Source organism: Prorops nasuta, unplaced genomic scaffold (assembly GCF_024137725.1).
Source record: "Prorops nasuta isolate Cenicafe-Biocafe unplaced genomic scaffold, Cenicafe_Pnas_1.2 PNAS00072, whole genome shotgun sequence".
Lineage (NCBI taxonomy): Eukaryota > Metazoa > Arthropoda > Insecta > Hymenoptera > Bethylidae > Prorops > Prorops nasuta.
In genome coordinates this window covers 54516-74031 of record NW_027116869.1, presented here as the reverse complement: position 1 = coordinate 74031, position 19516 = coordinate 54516, and the positions used below count along the sequence as shown (strand labels likewise).

At 36.3% G+C, this 19516-nt stretch overlaps 1 protein-coding gene across 2 annotated transcripts in view; it reads right to left on the bottom strand.

Annotated features, from left to right (window-relative positions):
• The window catches only part of LOC136784799 (ATP-binding cassette sub-family G member 4-like), a 30931-nt gene extending 14203 nt beyond the window's left edge, over nt 1-16728 (bottom strand). The window contains exons 1-3 of one of the 2 annotated variants that reach the window (XM_066745704.1): nt 16493-16728; nt 1034-1217; nt 750-873 (exon numbers count right to left, since the gene is read on the bottom strand). In XM_066745704.1, coding sequence (XP_066601801.1) covers nt 750-873; nt 1034-1155 — 246 coding nt within the window. In that variant the 5' untranslated portion in view covers nt 1156-1217; nt 16493-16728. Of the gene's footprint in view, nt 1-749; nt 874-1033; nt 1218-9828; nt 10725-16492 lie in introns of those variants that run through there. The other variant, XM_066745703.1, reaches the window with a different exon arrangement.
• Nucleotides 16729-19516: the final 2788 nt, after the last annotated feature.

The window sequence follows — 19516 nt, the reverse complement described above, 5'->3', positions numbered from 1 at the left end:
AAGATGATAGTAATACTGAGTTTTTCATTAATGAAAAACTTTGAATACTAAGTTAAAAAGTTGCACATTTAGCTTAGTAACTATAGCATATTTTTAAAAATTAAAAACTGACTATAGAGAGTAGGTATCCTGAAAAAGTCGCGGTGGACTATCAAGAAATCTTGATAACTATAAAATAAACGTTTTAGAATAAAAAGTTGAGGAATAATTTGTAGTATATTTTGAAAATGTCTATATGAAGCAACCGATTTTACCATATGATAGAGTTTCACTAAAATACTACAAATTACCCTTCAATTTTTTTTCTCTGAAATCTTTAGTCTTCAAGATTTTTTACTATTCCAACTCTTTTGGGCACCTCATATGGTTGTATATAGGTATACATTAATTGTACGCCTTGCAAAATAAACTACTCGGATTTCCAATAATTCTCTAGATTCACCGAAAATACACATAGAAATAATAATTATTAACTATATCGTTAAAAAAAATAATTTTATCAACTAGTTTTTCGATTTAATCTCAAAAGTTCTTAATCAATTTATGTCATTAAACTATATATATGATTGAAACTTTATCAGAATTTACTTATATTAATATTAAATGATATAGCTATAACATTTCTCTTCGTGCATGATTATTTCACGAACAAACGTACAATTTTTTTACCGTTCATGATATCTATATGAAATAATGGAAAAATTTGTGAAAAAATGAGACGAATGTTTAGATTGAAAATTTGCGCGTACAATCATTTCCTTTTCGTAAGTAGGGGTATCAGTGGGCAATTTGAGGTCAGCTGCAACTCTCATGTTTTCTATGACGGTAAGCAGTGGTTCTAGCCGGTCATCTTGAGTGATGTAAGCACTGCACCTGTAAAAAGCAAAATTAATTAAAAAATCACATACACATACACACACATTATTACTATTACAGCACTTGGATGGAAGTACGATGTTACGAGACCGGCAAGAAGTCTGATGTAATCGTTTTTTTTTCTTTTTTTCCTTCTTTATTTCTTTTTCTCTCCTACCTTCGGAACGAGTCAAGGTTGCGTACACGTCCATTGACGAAGATCGAGCCGGTTACGCCGGTAACACGGTAACCGGATAGAACGTCGAGCAAGGTAGATTTTCCCGCTCCCGAAGGTCCCATCAGCGCGATCAGCTGTTTCGATGGCAAGCGTCCATTTACACCGTGCAATATTTCTTTTTCACCTGTGGGAAAAACAAAAACATCAGCACTGCAGATTATCTCTTTTATCCATCAACTTCTACTTTCTTTCAAGAGTGACAAAATTTAAATATAATAATCTCACTATCATCAATAATGTCTTGCTTCGTGTTTTCATATTAAGCTTTAGGTATTTCCTATACCATACTTATATATATGTATATTCTACATTTTGGTATATATATATATATGTATAACACGCCCTATATTTTTGTCCCATTAAAAACCACTATATATATATCTGCATATATTCTGGAATAATATGATTTTGTTTTTTAAGGTAGAGTTTCATGTTTTGTACAAGAAAATGTAATAAAAATAGTTAGAGAGAGAGAGAGAGAGAGAGAGAGAGAGAATGGATATGACTAATTTTACAATTACCTATACATCTGGTATATATAGTTGCAAAAGAAAACTAATCATCTGGCTCCCTTAAAGATTACTCGATCAATCTACATGATGACATTACAAATGTACGTTTTTATAAAACTGAATTATTATTACTCCGCTTCGCTTGGAAATTCATGAACTGATCCTATCTTAACGGGTCGGCTGCTTTCATTTTAAAGGCTTCCTTCATGCCTCGTGCGACAATGTTTCCCTGAGAAAAAATCCTTCCCACAAGCTTCTTACTCGATCAACTTTTCCTCTGATTATTTATTTATTTCAAATGAAGCAATAAAATGTACATATAAAAAACGGAATCTGCGAAACACTCGTTCTATTTCACCAAGATTAGCCGTTTGTACAGTTACAAAAGTCCTACAGCATTCAACGTCGCGAGATCGAGACTAATGTATTTCTATTGTCTCGCAAGAATTAAACTACAAACCGTGTAGTTACTTTGCTTGATCTTCGCTTTGTTAAAATACTCGTGCGCGTTTAAGTGTTGAAAAAGAAGATGTAATAATAAAGATTTTTTCAGATCCACTCAATTATACATTTTTTCTTAGTTTAGTGTCTCGTCATCAGTGGTTTCTTTCTACCACGCACACGAGAAAATACACAGGAAATAAATCAAGACTCTTTTTAATTGTACATATTATATATATTGATATACACGTTTAATAATCCCCTTTCTATATATATACACATATACATATACACACTCCTCCAACATCACGATCAGCTGTTTGAGCGATGCAAATCCATCGACACTACAGTACACGAGCTAACCGATCTCTTTTTTCCCTAAGGAAAAAATATACTTTGGCAGGACCAATAGTATCCTGAAACAACGCGACGCAACGTTTGAAAGTCGAACCAACGGTAGCGTAAAATAAAACACTAACTTTTGCATGGGACAACTCCTCATATCCCTTCTTAAAGTTTGCAAATTAAGAGAAATTCGAATGGATTGTTTAAAAGCAGAATACTTTCTATACAATATTTGAAAATACAAAAAATGAAATTATCGCGAAAATTATATATTTCCTAGCCTAGGAGAACATGTTCAATCGGCCTAAAGCACGTAAATCGAAAGAAAGTTGTAGAATAGAACGGTATTCATTCGTATACATATATTGTAAAGGATCAGGAGCGCTGGAGGTGGGATTTTTCCTCCTCAAGACGATTCCACTAAAATGAAACACGATTACTGGTAATCAGGCATTCCGCCTTTATTGACAACGACACTTGGAAAAAAGGGCCGCGGAACAACACGTCTGTACCGCATGAACACTTGACAGCCAACTCGTCAGATATCCCTTGGTAATTCCTAATTTTGCCGAAGCTCAGGATAATTTTTGGTGGGAGAGTCATCGGCCAATTAATTAACAGCGCCACGAATGGCTAAACGACAGAGGTGCCATCGCCCGCAGGATTACTGGAATTACTCTCATACAATATATAGTCGAATGTTATATAATAGTATATTTTGTTACAAGGGACGAAAGTTGACGATTGTGAACGAGTGTGAAGTTGGCAGCACGAGCGAAGCGAGGGCTGCCACCACACGAGTACAATTGTCAAGTAGTCCCGAGTAACAATAGTACATTGTGTTACAAGGGACGAAAGTTGCCGTTTGCAGACGAGTGTGAAGTTGGCGGCACGAGCGAAGCGAGTGCTGCCATCACACGAGTCCAAACGGCAATTTCGTCCCGCGTAACACATGATACTTTTTATTACAAGTGCATCAATTAGATGCATATAAAAGAAAAATGATAATAGATGATTTGATATTTTATTTGTTATTGTGATATATTAATTCACTTTCGTTAAATCGTAAGCTGCTAATCTTCTAGTATTTAAAGAATACTGTGCCATGGAATTCAACAGGGAAAATATGGCAGAGCACGTTGCTGGGGGTGCAGGGGGCGAAGCCCCTGCTGGGGGTGCAGGGGGCGAAGCCCCCGCTGGGGGTATGGGGGCGAAGCCCCCATAAGCAAACAACAATAAAATTATAAGTTTTTTATTTTATTTGCAATTTATGTACATATGTGAAGTCATTATAATTAAGTTAAAGTTAAGTATATTTATTTTTTAATATGGGAAGAATTTAATAACAAATATGAAGACGAAACTTCCATTTAGTAATTAGATATATAAATGTAAGTTTTCAAATCATATCCTTTATTAAACTAAAAACTGTATATTCTTTTACAAATTATAATTATTATATTAATTTATAATTAAATGCACCAGTTTTCAATATAAATAACAAAAATTAATAGTAAGCATTACCATCACATTAATTTCAATGAGGTTTGGAACATTAGAGTGGTATTAGCTTTATACTAATGATATTGAACAATTGTTGAAAACAATAGAGATTGGTTGTTTCTCTTTAACATCATTTTTGACGAGTCCTTCCTCATTCAAAGGTGTGATAATTTTATTTGCATTATATTGTGCGCCATTTTATCAACATTTTCTTCACTTAAGCAATTTTCTTTATTAGTGTGCATTATTTTTATGCGTCCTCACTTAGCACAATTAGCAAAAATTAATTAAGCTGTTTGAAAGTTTATCACAGTTAGTTTAACGTTTGAACATAAGTGTTATGTCAATTGCAGTACTTGCTTTTGTTTTTAACGATTTATCAACAAATTGCTATGACTACGCAGCATGTTCAGTGCAAACATCTATTCCTCCCCGAAAATAACTACCCAAGGGACGAAAATGAGATAAGCTGTACCTGAGCATGCGCAAACTATACTGGCATGAAAACGGCTGATTTCGACTTGCAAAACTGCTCTGAAAACAGCCATTTTACATGCACGTGTGATAAAAACGATATTTTTTATCACGAGTGCATTACAGATGTCCAATGTATGAATAAATTATTTAGCAGTAATTAATTGTAACTAAAGAGTTAATGAAACAACAAATGAAAGAGTACGTAAAAGGGTAGATGCAGGGATTGAAGGTAGCGACCTTAAGGAGGACGAGAGGAGGGGGGGGGGTTCGGGGGCGTAGCCCCCGATGGGGGGGCAGGGGGCGAAGCCCCGGCCGGGGGGTTGGGGGCGGAGCCCCCAAAAATAAAAACAAAAAATTTGCATATGCAAAAGAACCTATTATGGGTAAAAAATTCGATTACGGTACTAATAAAACAAAAGAAATACGATAAACATCTTGTCCGTGCTGCTGTTTTATCGATTAAACAGTCATTACATTTTTCGTAAGATACCCGAAAAATAATTATGCCACTAGTTGTGCTTTAAAATTTATATTGTTTGTTTTCTTATTAATAAACCTAACGCTATTAAGAGAAAGAGGGAGAATTTGAGCAATAATTTAAAGTTTCAGTTTATGACAAAATAGATAAAATTGAAGTTGCAGATAAATGTAAGATTCTGTATATCCCGGATAACCTTATTCAGAGTTTATTAGTTTCCTCATGAAAATTAAACAAAACCTTTTTATTAAATTTCTCATATGGTCAATAGTAACTATATTCAGCCCGTGTGGGAAGTACTATACTTTTGTCCCTTGGGAGGAAAGTAGCCACTTTCCACCCTAGAGAGGAAAGTATCGGGCCGAAAGTGAAGTTAGCCTCTATTGCGCATGCGCGACTATACTGGCATGAAAAGATTCATTTTCGATCCCAAAAACTAGACTGAAATCAGGCACTTTCCATGCACGAGTGATAAAAATAAATTAACCGTTTATCTTTCTCCATCGTCATTGTAGAAAAAAAAGAGACGCGATACTCGAAACATTCTTATTTACAAAATTTCACTAATATACGAATCTCGGCCATAATTATAAATACTCCTCTCTTTCTCTGTGATCAGCTGTTTCAACAATAACGAAACACACACATTGCACCTACTTACACATACATCGACACGTTATTTACGCTGGCAATATCTCTCTTGTCCCTAAGATAGCAAAATACGCAACACTGCTCGCATGCCAGAACACACACACAAGCACCATTATGTGTTTGCTGAGTTTACAATTCTCTCAAGAACGATAAAGTAAACAAAGAAAGAATCGACTAGAAACTTTCGCTCGTAATCAATACGCTCCTCTTCTTATCATAAATACAGCGCAAATAATTACTATAAAGATAACTTTGGATTTCGCACTATATATATATATATATATATATATATATATATATGCATACCTAACATTGATTAAATCTTAACATAGAATAAATAATAGCAAATGTAATTTCAGAAGATTGACGCATCACGCGTGAGTGGATCGATCTCCATATCCGGTTAATCGATCTTAATGCAAAGATTCCATTAATGACACAATGACGATAGTATTGCCGAGAGATGTAAGAGAGATCGTTAGGTTGGAAGCAGGGCACACGCTACAGTGTACAGTAGCGGAAGGGGACAGAGAATTGCACTTTGACCCAAGCGTCATACGCCATCCAGCGACGACAAAGTCAAATCGAACTCGTCGACTGAATTTGTACAGGAGAGGGGGGGATTTTCTCGCTCGACATGCAACTTTCTCTGTTGGGGTTATGTACACGTACTGTCAAACGTTTATTTTTCAGTTTCTTCTTCAGAGAGAAACGCAAAGACACACAGGGACGAATCAACCGGTTGTGTGCGTCGTTTCTGTGCTGAATCGAGCGAAGAGATAATCTCCAAACAATGATTTTAACGGACTCTTATATTTACTCTTGTATATATATATATATATGTGTGTGTGTTTAGAGGAACGGGGAACAAAGCATCCTCGCGGCGCGTAATCTCAAGCGTATTATTATTATTATCTGCATATCTAATACGAAAGCGCAATGAGTGCTGGGATAACGCAGCTATCTAAAATATAATTCCAGTTGGATAATAAAGGTGCAAAGTCCACTTAAGAGCCGTTAAATGGTTCAGCGAGTATTGTCGTTGGATGCCTTGCCTGCTGAAAACCGTATACGCTAATACGCGTGTGCCTCTCTGTGCGATATATATACAGGGTATCCAATTCATTATGGCGAAACCTATAAATTTGGATGTTACGAATATTTACAAACATAAAGTTCACGTACCATTTTTGAATTTAATGCTTAATAAACGAGTTGTCGATGATTAATGAGAGTTGTCCGAATCGGAGAGTTCTCATTCGTGGAGCGATCCGAACCAGTGACACGTTCGTTTGTTAGTCAGACGTTGCACGAATGCCTATCCAAACGAATAAGAAGCCTCGAATGAAGTTTTTTTTAATGTTTCAAATTTAATAACATATATTTTGAAAAATGGTAGAACAACTCTTTTTTGCTAGAATAATTCGTACTAAGTAACTTTATAGATTAAGTCGTAGTTAACTGGCCACCCGATATACATACATCATCCTTGCAAGCGGAAATCTTTTGCGAATACTTTCACCACTGCGTAATGTAAATGACCGGGATTCTCGATATTCGTGACTCATGAGCACATGGATCGTTCACGAGCTTCCTACATTCATAGAAAATCTTATGCAGGGTGTCCGATTTTAACTTGGACATTAATATATTTGGAAAACTAATGGTCTCTTGTTGAAGAACATGCCAGATGAAAATTGTTTGACTTTGAGGAGGAAATCAGAGAGCCCCCCCCCCCTTGATTTGACCTTCAAACGTCATTTAAACGTTGCACAAAGCCACTTTGACTTTTTTATATCAAATACCTTAATAATGATATATTTTCATAGTTTTGATGCGTTTCAAAATACTTATGACATTTTTAAAAGGTGTTTGCAACCAGCCACGCGTGAGAAAACGTGGCGGTCACGGATACAATGCTTAAGGAAAACTCACACCAGTGTGCAATTTCAAATCGGAATATCTCATAAACGACTGAATGAAATGATATATTGAAAAGTGTTTTGAAAAGCTACTGAGATAGACTGCGGGAATATATACAAATATACAGGGTGTTGATTTAAAAAAGTCAATATGACCTTCGAATAACATTGAAATAACGTATTATGGTCTAACCAAAATAAACCATACCATCTTACATTCCTCTAGAGACTCAATCGAAATTTTTTTGTTTACCATAATTATTTATAAAATATCTTATTTTGCAAATATCGTAGCATCCAATTTGAAATTGAACACACTGTACCCTGTAGAGAATATAATAGTGCTTTATCGTGCATATGCTGTAACGAAACGGGGATGTGATCTCGAGAGCTCCTATATGTATATATATATGTATAGTAATACTGTACAGTGAGTATAGAATGCAAGCGGCAGTAAGAGCGTTGTAAACAATGCGGAGCTAATTATAAGCTGCGATAAATAATGTTATCCTAGTGTGAATCTGGAACGAAATATCTTTAACCTCGAATATTATTGACAATGACAAACTTGAGATTTCTTTCTACAGTATATCTTCTTCGCAATATATCCATTATTGCTCAACACAGGAAGCCGCTGATTTTAAAGGCTGACTCGTCATTTCATTGGTTAATTAATAATTTTATATCTATCCAATAGATGAATGTGTTGTTGTTAGTTTTTCTTTCTTTGTTAGTATACTTGCTGTAATATTAGCTTTTTTTATTGAAAAATGTGGAAATTGGAGACTGCTTTGTCATTCGTTTAGAGAGAAGCCGTTAATTTTTATAAAACTTTACATTCCTTTCTATATATTTCCCCGTAATTTTCCTTTTTCTATAGTAAATCGTTGAAATTAGAAACTGGCTCGATATTCGATTCGCTAATTAATGATTTCGTTTCCTAGAGCTTTGGATCTCTTTTACATCATCTCGCAACATTAATTTTGCCAGTGTAAATCGTGTTGGGTAGAGGGATTGGTGCTGGTCATTCGATTCGCTAATTATTAATAATTTCATAAAAGACAGATATTATATATTCGCTATGTGCACACCTACACATTGGTAGTCAGGTAAGAATGTGTAGTGATGCATATGCATAATATCAGCGCTGACTGTCGGTAAATTTTGTCATTTTTGCCGGACTTTTTTTGTTTATGTATATTGCTACACATTCTTACCTGACTGCCAACGTGTAGGTGTGCACATAGCGAATAGGTACAGGTGTGTTATTAGTTTTCCTAAAACTTGAAACTAATTTTTTATCTATATTTCACAATTTTAGTTTCTTCGCTTTAAATCGTTGAAATTAGGTAGTAGTTCGTTAATCGATTCGCTAATCAATCATTTAATTTTAATACTCTCCTACAGGTAGGGATATTAATTTTAAGATGAAATATCTATCTGCGCATCTTATTCATTGCAATATTCATAAAATTATTGTATTATTAGAAAATGTCCAAATTAAAGAATGAAAATGTCGCTATTCCAGTCATTAATCAATATTTATAATTACGCATAAAGTCCAGATGTATGATTTTCCGTAAAGTTTATTAATGATACGATTGTATTTCATTAGCGTTAATATTTACATCGTTTCACTGGAGATATCGTTTGATTGCCTTGAAACTCGCTTTTTTCCGCAAAAGTATAATAACGTGATTATATTGAAGAAAGAATCACGCGAATCGCGTATAAAGCTCGATATATATATATATATATATATCGTGTAGGATAACTCGATGCATCGAAACGTTTATGCAATCATTATTCGCGGATGTTTTATGACTTTCGAATAACTCATCGAATAGGAATATTGTATACGTTTGTTAAATGATTTGTTAAAAATTCGAAGGGGCCAAAGTTCAATCGAGTGTGCCACTGCCGCCGCGAATGCGAGAGGAAAAACGCTTGTGGATATTATGATGTATGCGCGACGGTAGCAGCGAGATCTAAAAAACTCGATATAGCAGACTGTTCGACTCTGTTCAATGACTATAATCACGGATAGCACCGCATATATCCATGGAACGAATTTTGTCATTCCTTTCGATAGTGTATATACATATGTATAACTCATATGATATAAACATGCATTAAGTTTGAAGAAAAAGGTAAAAAGTTGGATCCGTTGACCCGCTGTGTGTGTGTGTACGTATGCATGTTACGGACAGTTTTGCGGTTTGCTCGGATGGGTTTGATAAGAGATTAGAAATATCTCGCTTTAGTTATATATTAGTATGTGTACATAGTGTAAGGAGTACTATATTAATATTGAAAAATATCGCAGCGTAAAGTCGTGGGGGATTAAGTTTATCGTGCATGGAATTTGATGAATCGAGCGATATTATATAAAAGCAAATAACATACCTTTTCTGAATCCGAGGGAGACGGTGTACCTGATGTCGTCGAACATGATATCGACCGAAGCTCGATTCGATTGTCTCGTCAACAATGATGCATTCTTACCAACCTCTTCATTATTCTTCAGCGGTTTTTCGATATTCTGAGACACCAATTGGTACGCCAGTTTATTTTCGTCGAGACCATTGCTGGCCTCGTGCATCAAGACCTCCATTACTTTCGACACTTTTTCTTCAAAACGATGTGTGTGTGTGTGATATTGTATATCCTGCGTGCTCTTGTCCACTCGATCGAAAGGAATTGAAAAACTTGGCACCGCGCGATTCACTCCACACTACTGTCCCAGCACTCGCCTCTCCCCACTCTTCCAAACTGTAAGAAAAGGCAACTGTGGTTTCTCCTTGCAGTCACCCCAATAACAGAGATTCGATTTACTAAGATGCGATGGATCGATTCTTTCAAGCACACGAGTGAAGCTAGGTTCAATGGTTCGACACGATGCTGTTCGATCGAATGGATTATTCACCAGAGATGCGTGACTGCAGAGGAAAGAGTCGAGGGAATTCTTCGAGATAAAGATGCCAGTGTGAATAAACGTGTAAAAAGTGTGTGTATATATAATGTGAGAGTAAAGAGGCGAGGATTATTTGGTTAGAGGAGAGTTCTCCTCCTGGCTTGATCGATCGACGTTGCTCAGTGGACTCTTAGCAAGTGTATGATGATGCTGATGATGCTGTTCCTCGGATTCTTGTCATCGTAGATCGTAGTACAGTGGGCATGGCTCTCCGAGCCAAGACAAGGAGAGTAGGCAGTTTCGATAGGTCGATCCGTCGATTAGATTAGATTGTGTCGAAAGTGTCGTCGATGCATGCGGTGAGGTGGTGAAAAACATTGAATCGGGATCGAAGGCCGCGGAGGTTACTGGACTTGGAACTTGGAACACTATTCTCGCTATTATTTTCCGTACAGCTCTTACATACGTTCGTGTACGTGTCGGTTTGCTCTCTGAGGAGAAGGAGGTGGGGGTGATTATGAAGGGGGGGGGGATTAGAGTGGGAGATGACAAATCTCAAACTTATGTATATATACATATATATACATGCTTCGTTATCGCCTGCCTAACTAATTTTCTCAAGAGTATTATCCATACACGCGACCCAAGTAATAACTCAAGCTCGCGCATTGCAGCCTCAGTACTCGTTTCGATCGCATCCTCTTCTTCCCGGATTCGAAGCAAATTTTCCCAGACATTTTCTTTGCAATATTAATATTTAATGAATATTTCGGAAATTACGTGTTTTCTATTGTTCTTTAAAATGTTCTCAGTATATAATATTAGACTATTTTCTACATATCTAACGTCTCCGGGATTATGCATGCATGGCTATCCTTAAATTCTGGCGTCCTAATCAAGCAATTTAATTGTAACTTTTATATATATAAATTCCAGTGTGGATTATGGGGATCTCATCCGTAATGTTATAGTCTCCCCGATTCATTGGTAAATACAACTCTTGTGTCGTTGAGTTGAGTTAATAGTTACGACGAGTCAAACGGTAGAATTAAGATATTCGATGATAATTCCCAATACTCGTGCGTGTACGTGCCTCGTATCTTTCTCTCCTTATGATAGATTAATTAACTTATTGTGCATGCTATCTCACAATTTTTTCAATGTATCTATATATATATGTATATATATACCTATATATTTTATTCTTTTCTCCATTATTCCTTCGAGATTATTCCATTAATTTGCTAATTTTTTCTCTTTAGCTTTAGCAATATCACAGAAAATGCTCGATTTTATTATTCCAGCGTGCACTACAGCGTCATGCATTTCCCTTTCTTTCTCCAAAAACTAATATATATAACTCTACTCGTCTTATTTACTTTTCTTTTCTCATTGTCCCTCGGAATCGCACCATTTCTGAATTTCGTCGATCGAATAACAGAAAACCTTAAATGGTATAATCGAATCTTACTTCCCTCTTTGTCCGATGACACAAATGCTGCCTAACGCAGGTCAGATAACCGGTTTTCAATGTAAACAAATGTTTATAAAAAAAATTTATATAATACGGGGTTAGCGTCAACCAACTTTTTCTATCTCACGATTTTTTAAATATAAGTATATACTTATATACCCTTTTTTCTCTTTGATTGGCAGAATTTTCCTGTTAACGCATTTTCGTCGATTAAACTTTACTGTAAAATACTTGATAGTATTATCAAAACACTCGAGTGTATTTCGTACGATTGTGTCACGTATGTTGCTTATTCTTTGCTCATTCAATCAATTTTTTCATCTCAAACTCTACTATTAAGTTCATTTCTTATTCATCAGTGAATTTTTATCAACCGAATAATGCATACAAAAAAAAACTACATAGTATTATTAAAAATTCGAATAAATTACACGTTTATTTCTATCTTTTCTCGGATATAATATTATTAGTATTTTCCATCTCACATTTCATTAAGTCGAGCTTTTCACACTTTGCGCGCCTCTTGGGATTTTCTTATTATAAAGATTTTGTATTGTTCGAGTAACAAAAAATTACTTAACGATCGATGAAAATATTAATGACATAGTTCCATCAAGTGGGGGGGGGGGGGGGGGGGGGAGGGGGGTCCCCCATGTACTGTTAATTACTTTAGAGCATAGCTAATTGGCAACTTGCGTAATATGTGTTTTGTATTTAAATTTTACGTCAGCAAAAATTACATGTTCATTAGAATACTCGAATGATTATGTATAACAAGAAAACGTAATTTGATACTTAAGCTATTCAATTGACCAAGATCATTTGGGTCACGCGTGTGTGTGAGTCGAAAAATGCTTCTTTTTTTTCTCCATTTCATAAAGTTATTATCGATATCACCATGAAAATTTATAAAGTTATTAGCAAATGAAACATTTGAGGCTAATTTAATTAAATATTTGATTGAGAATGCATGGTAAATTAGAATTTAATTAAACAAATTATTGAAAGATCTAATATTCCTATCTACACTTACACTTACAGAATAAAAAAATAGTATCAAATTCCCTAATCTATTTTATAAAACTTATTCGTTCTACTTGTATACGATTCTAATCAAATTTCTGTTGTTATATACAGTAACAGAAAAAAACTTCTTTGTAAATTTGGCACGTGTATAATATACGCCTTGGAGGAAAACTATTAGCTATAGTATTAATCAAGACGAATTAATGAATAGTCTGGCTTGACATGAGTAAACATCTGATCGGAAGTAATAAATGTGGATCAAATAAATGTGTATATATAACTGACTTAGAGACTTAAGAAAACAAACGAAGAATAGATTAAGAATTTAATAATCGTTTCAGCAAAATAAAGAATATAAATTTGGAAAATTTTAGATATTAAAAAAATAATTTTCTCTTTTAAAATAATAATTGAATATTTCTTTTCCTACTATATAAAACTGCTAATTAATGTAAATCCTAGCAAGATTGTTTCATGACTAAGCACAGCACGCATGAAAAAAAATTGGAATCTACTGAGAAAAAATGATTGGCAGTGTTTTTTTTGCTTTAAGCTGTTTCATCAAATAATGCATTGATTCGTGAGTCATTGAAATATTAATACAACCAGCTCTCTGACGCTCGCACACAGAGATGAGAATTGCTATATGAGCAGTGAATGCGCAATGAGATACATCCAGGAACCGAGATGCGTACTCGTTGTCCATACTATTTGTCGTTTGGCTCCTGTTTTTGTCTCCGTGAGATAGTTGGACTTTGCAGTATTATCAAAGTTGAGAAGATGGCCAAAAGCCCTTTTGCAGTGGCAAAATAACCATTTTACACACGCCGCAACTATCTTTACGTAATTGCAGCATATTGCAATAATGATTTTATGATCTATTCATTAACTTGAATAGCCGAAAAAAATAGCTGTACCTGCCAACCATATATATATATATATATAATACCATGAATAAAACATGGATCAATTATTTCTTGGTCTCAGTCGGAAAAAATATGACGTATTTCGTCGACGTTGCGAGACAAAACAGTGTTTCAAGTTCATGGCTGATCGAGTCTTGATGTGGTGCGGACTCCGGCCGCAATGTACGATTGCCAAGCGAGGAACGTGCCGGACGCACTTTCCTTATTAATTCATTCGTTTTATTGAAATTCCGCATTTTTTTTACCTGGCACGATCAAGATTATATATATATATATATATATATATATGCCTTTATTGAAGGAGCTCCTTAGACCCACTGACGTTTTAAATGACGTACATGAACATTTGATTTTTTCATTTTAGAGCAACGCGTCTCGAGAATCGAAGAAACGATTCGCGATACGTACTAGATATAGGTTTATACAGGTTGAGGCACTTGAGCCGCCCTAGAATATGGATGCAGGAAGAGACGTATTTCCTGAACTATGAAAGAGATTCAATTTTTGCATTGGAACTTTTCGAAGTCTCTTGTTATTTGCTTTCAGAAAGGTCATACGTGAAAATTGAGTTAAAGAAATTCGCGTCTTTTTGTATTAATTTTTTGGGGCGGCTTAAGTGCCTCATCCTGTATATATATATGTATACGAGTTGCAACTGGTCCTTGCATGGGATAAAGTCGAAAGAGAGTAGAACTTTTTATTTTTTATATTTCCATGTAAAAATATAAAAAGTTATAGCAACTTGTTTTTCTTTTTTTGAGAAAATTTAGTTTAAGTGGAAAAAGTTGGATTTGTCGGACAAAGAATTAAGGAACGAAAGAAAGTTTTGAGAAGAGAATTAAAAAGTATACGGAAGGAGTTATTAGTCTGAAAAAGAATGCGCGGCGAGTGACGCTATGTGAGAAAGAGAGGAGGGGGGAAAGAGAAAAGACGAACTTAGCTTTTACAATAAAATAACACATTTCAAATACAAGTAATGAGAAATATGTATTTTTATTGGACAAAGATCGTACGCAAAACTTTTATTGCATGAATATGTTTGAATGGACAGAACGATTGGCAGGAAGCAATTCTTTTATTTCTTAGCGTTGTTCTTGTATTGTGCACTTTTCAGAAAAATGATTAAAACAGTTGCTCAAAGTCACGGTGCAGGATATTAGAATAAAGTAACGCGTAGGAAAATATGATTTTAGGGCTTTGGTAGAGAGTACACTTGGATATTATCAGGCAAAAACTCTTTTAATCTGGTATATATATTATTGAAATTATGCATTTTTTGGAAAAATTAATAAAAGAGTTGCTTGGACTCGTGTCGCAAAAGACTAAAATAGGCCAAACAAGGAAAACCTAAGTTGGAGAGGAAGGAACGATGCGAGCTGGCGCAAGGGGCAATGAAGTGGCAAGTGTGGTGCAAGTGTGGGGCAAGTGTGGCAACCCCGATCATCTCGCTTGCGAGAAAGTGGAAAAATCCAGTGGTTTGGAAGCCCGCGGGGCAGACTTTCGCGCGTCCAGTCAGAGTCCAAACGTCCTCTCTCTCTCTCTCTCTCTCCGACACTTTTCGCGCCCCTCGCTAACCGGAAGTGTGGGCCAAAGAGCTGGCAGCAGCGAGCGCCGCTGTGTTTATTTATTCACGATTGCAATCTGTCGCGAGGAAAATAAACATCAGGGTCACTGCGGAAAATGTTTGAAAATTCATCAACAACAATAATAATAATATATACTGTTGGATGCGCGTACGCTCGCGTACCAGTGGCAAAAGAAAGTCAGGGTCCCGCGCGAAAACATAAACAAGCACGATAATAATACAAATGTCAAATCTTTCCGTCTCATAATGGAATACTGGAATCTCTCTGAGAGATATACTGCTTGTGCATGTGTGTGTGTGTGGTTACAAGTCGTATCGTTATAACAACGACATTTATGATATTTCGAAATAATTGAAAGTTCAACAATTACAGTACCTTCTCGCGAATGGTTGAAAACAAGTTTTTGCGCGGTATAAATGTCTGCAAATGGCCAGGTACACCAAATCAGAATTTCACGAGTCGATGGTTAGAGCAAAGATGAAGATGCGTGTAGTTTGAAAATTGTAGATGCCACTTTTATTCTTAAGACGTAAGTATTATGTATACGAGAATACAAGCATCGCGATGGAGAAACGTGACGAACGCGAGATCGAGTTATGACATGGAGATTGAATTTCTGACGAGGCCGCGAAAGTGACATAGAGAAGCAGAAGTGGAGATGAGGAAATTGCACGCGATAGATGATAAAGGAAGAGGAATAAAGAGAGATGATCTCTATGATAGAAAATTGTGAAAGAATCGTCGTGTGCTTCTATGGCATAGGAAGTAATAGCTCTGGAGAGAGAGAGAGAGAGAGAGAGAGAGATGTGATTTTCGTGGCAGAAAATTGTGAAAGAATCGTTCGATGTCAGTGTAGAACAGATAAAAACGAAGAAGTTTCATAGATGAAAAAGAAAAATCAAGTGAAATTTTGGCGACGAAAATGAATAAGGAATAAATAATCGAATGTTAATTTTTACATAAGTATAACAATAAAAAAGAGAAAACTATGCAGTAATAGGTTATAAATGCAAATTAATTTTTACTTGAGAAAACGAAGCGATCGAAAGACACTTGTAGAATGGTAAATGGATACATGGTGAAAAAACAAAGATGCAGCTTGAGAAGGAGCATTGGGTCGAATGGAATGCGTTGAAAGACTTACACAAAAGGTCGTGTCGCGCGAGCTTCGAGCGACGCGCGGCGCTCGGCGCTACAATGTTGACGCCGTTGACGGTTGAGGCTACGGCGCTTGAGAGCTGCTTTATTGTTGAATGGTGCCAAGTGACTGCCGTTCGCGTCGCGAGTGTCGACTGTCGAGCGTCGTGCGACGATCGTGGTTGGTGGTACTCTCAACGTTCGTGCCGTTCGTGTGCCGTTGGTCGTGGTGGATCGAGCATAGCGAATTGCCCGAGTTCACTTGGCTCGCTTGCTTTACTCTACCTCCGTGCGTGCTCTCTCTCTCTCTCCCTTTTCTTCCGCTCTCCATCAGGCATCATACCGCAGCACCGCAGACAACGCAGCGCACAGAGTACCAATCTCGCGTGTACCCCCTTTCGGTTGTTTCTCTTTCATAACGCAACACAACGTAGAGCGTGGAGAGAGACCGTGCGCGTACCGGTCGTTGTCGTTGCGTGCGTGTATATACGGAAAACGTACGTGCCACGACTAGTACACGTGTATTGTATCGTGCGTGGATGGTATACATGCATATACGAGCTGAGTGTGTATATGTAGATCGGTCAGTGGTCCGGCCGGTCCCCTTATCGATGCAACAGCGGCAGTACGAAGCACTCTTACCGTTCAACCTTCTCCACTACTGGCCTGCTTTTACGCTCGTACCCCTGGGCCCCCGTCGCCCGGCGTTCGTCGTTCGTCGACTCCTCATACCAGTCATATATACATATACTTGTGTATTATACTTTCTATGCGTACAACCCGACCGGCAATCGGCATCATTCTTCATCACATCAGAGTCTTGAACGTTGCATACATTCGTCTCATTGCGTGGAGAAACTCTCATTAGATTCTATATACCGTATATGTATGTATGTAAAGATTTGAACATCTTAATGAGGGAGGGTGGATCTATCTCTTCTTCATCGTCGCCAAAGAGATGACCTATTCTCGAATCATATAATTCACAGTACATTAAACATTTTTAATAAAGTCTCATTTTATTCAAAAGGATGTAACAGAATTTTTAATTTCTTAGTATATTTATATAATAATAACAGTACAAACGTATAACACGCTTCGATAAGAAATTACAGTAAACTTTTAGAAATCGAGGGACGATGTATCGTTAATCTTTTGACAATATATTTACTTATATATATACTGGTTTGAGTAAACATTGATTTTAACCGAATATTAGTCAATTCTCTGATTATTTCAAGGTATACAAAGTTGTTGAATTATAATCCAGTAGATAGTTAGTTAAACAGTTGTCTATATGTCTCGGCCTTTATTGATAAACTTCACTGTAATCTTTACTGAAAAATCTTTCCATTTCCATCTAGGCATGCCACTCGATTCGATGATTTGCACGGTTTTGGTGTGTTATGAACGTTTTAGAAACGTTTTAGACACTTTTTAGACACTTTCGTTTTCACGTAGCGTCGCATCAGTTAGTTACATGTAACGAACAATTTGTACACGTATTATATATCTTTCTTAAGAAACAATATTAGCCGAAGGTAAAATTGTTAAAATATATGCGTATGCGTTTATTTCAAGTTATTTCTTTTGAAAATTGCAAGGAAAAGGTGAACCTTTTCGCCAGAATCTATATAGACAGATAATCCCAGCTGACAAGTTCCTAATCAGCAGTCTTTCAATCGTCCGCGCAGTCAGCATGCAATGACCTTCGCAAATCCTATGCACGTGCTCAGCTCTTCAGCTGTTTTTCGAATAACGTGTCCAAAACTCAAAGTCTCCTTTCGTCTTTTTTCCTAGACTGCGAGCATTAACGTTACGAGGAAATTTTCACTCGAGATTCGCTAAGAAAGTTATTTCGATCTTACGATGAGACAGCTTTTACGTTATATGCTAAACATGCACGCATGATTCCACGAATATCTCGCTTATAATTGTTTATCCACTAGTTCCAATGGTCGAAACGTCAGAGTCTCTTCGTTCGTTCCAACTCAAAATCTCTACATATATATATAATGTTTCAGCATTAAACGAATCCTCTTTTTTTTTTTTCTTAAATCTCAACTCGTCCATATTATATTCATCATCCTTATATTCTTTCCAAGACGCATTGTTTTGACATTAAACGATTCAATTATCCGCGCGACCAAAAGCGATAATGCCTGATAAGGAGATTATAAAAGTTAAACTCCGCTAATCAATCTGATTAAAGCATTTATGTGCTATCGCTGAATTTTTCCAAGGCCAATTCGCTTTATTGTTAACCTTTGAACTTGGCTCGCGCACTTCCACGTGTACATCAGCAACGCGAAGCATTTTCCCACATAACATCGGTGTATGTGCATGACTCCAAGTACTACACACGACGATGCATGCACTTATCAAAGTGAAAGTTTCTGCGATTCGATTCGATCATCTAACATAGCTTCTTCTCTCCACGACCATTTTCCTTCTTTCGTTCTTTCTTTTTCCCAGAGAATAAGTCGCGTTCGATATATTGTGGAGGGCAGGTAAAACTGTGTTCTAGCTTCAATATATATGTATATATAATTTCAAGTGCACTAGCACTAAATTTCTTTTTCAATTCCGAAGGTAAGAATAGAGAGAGAGAGAGAGAGAGAGAGAGAGAGAGAGAGAGAGAGGAAGGAAGGAAGGATTAGTAACGTGTACCCTCCAAAGGTCATGCATTTAATCTAATCTAATATTCGATGACACACATTTAATATCGCACTTTCAGCATAGTTTCATTAATTATTATGTTTACCACCAAGGAGCGATATTCTCTTTGTATGTATTAGTTTTCGCAATTGGATTTCGTCATCTTCAGGTTTTCTTTCCGGTTTTCCCGAGCAAATGTACATATATATATATATATATATATATATATACACATAGCAACGCTCGCGTGGAAAGAAAGTTTCAATGCTGGACCAAAGGTCGCTTGACCCACCCCGCCAATTCAGTATATGCATTAATCTATACTTACACTCATTAATGCTTTTCTCTTGTTTCGATAAAAAAACAAATGAAA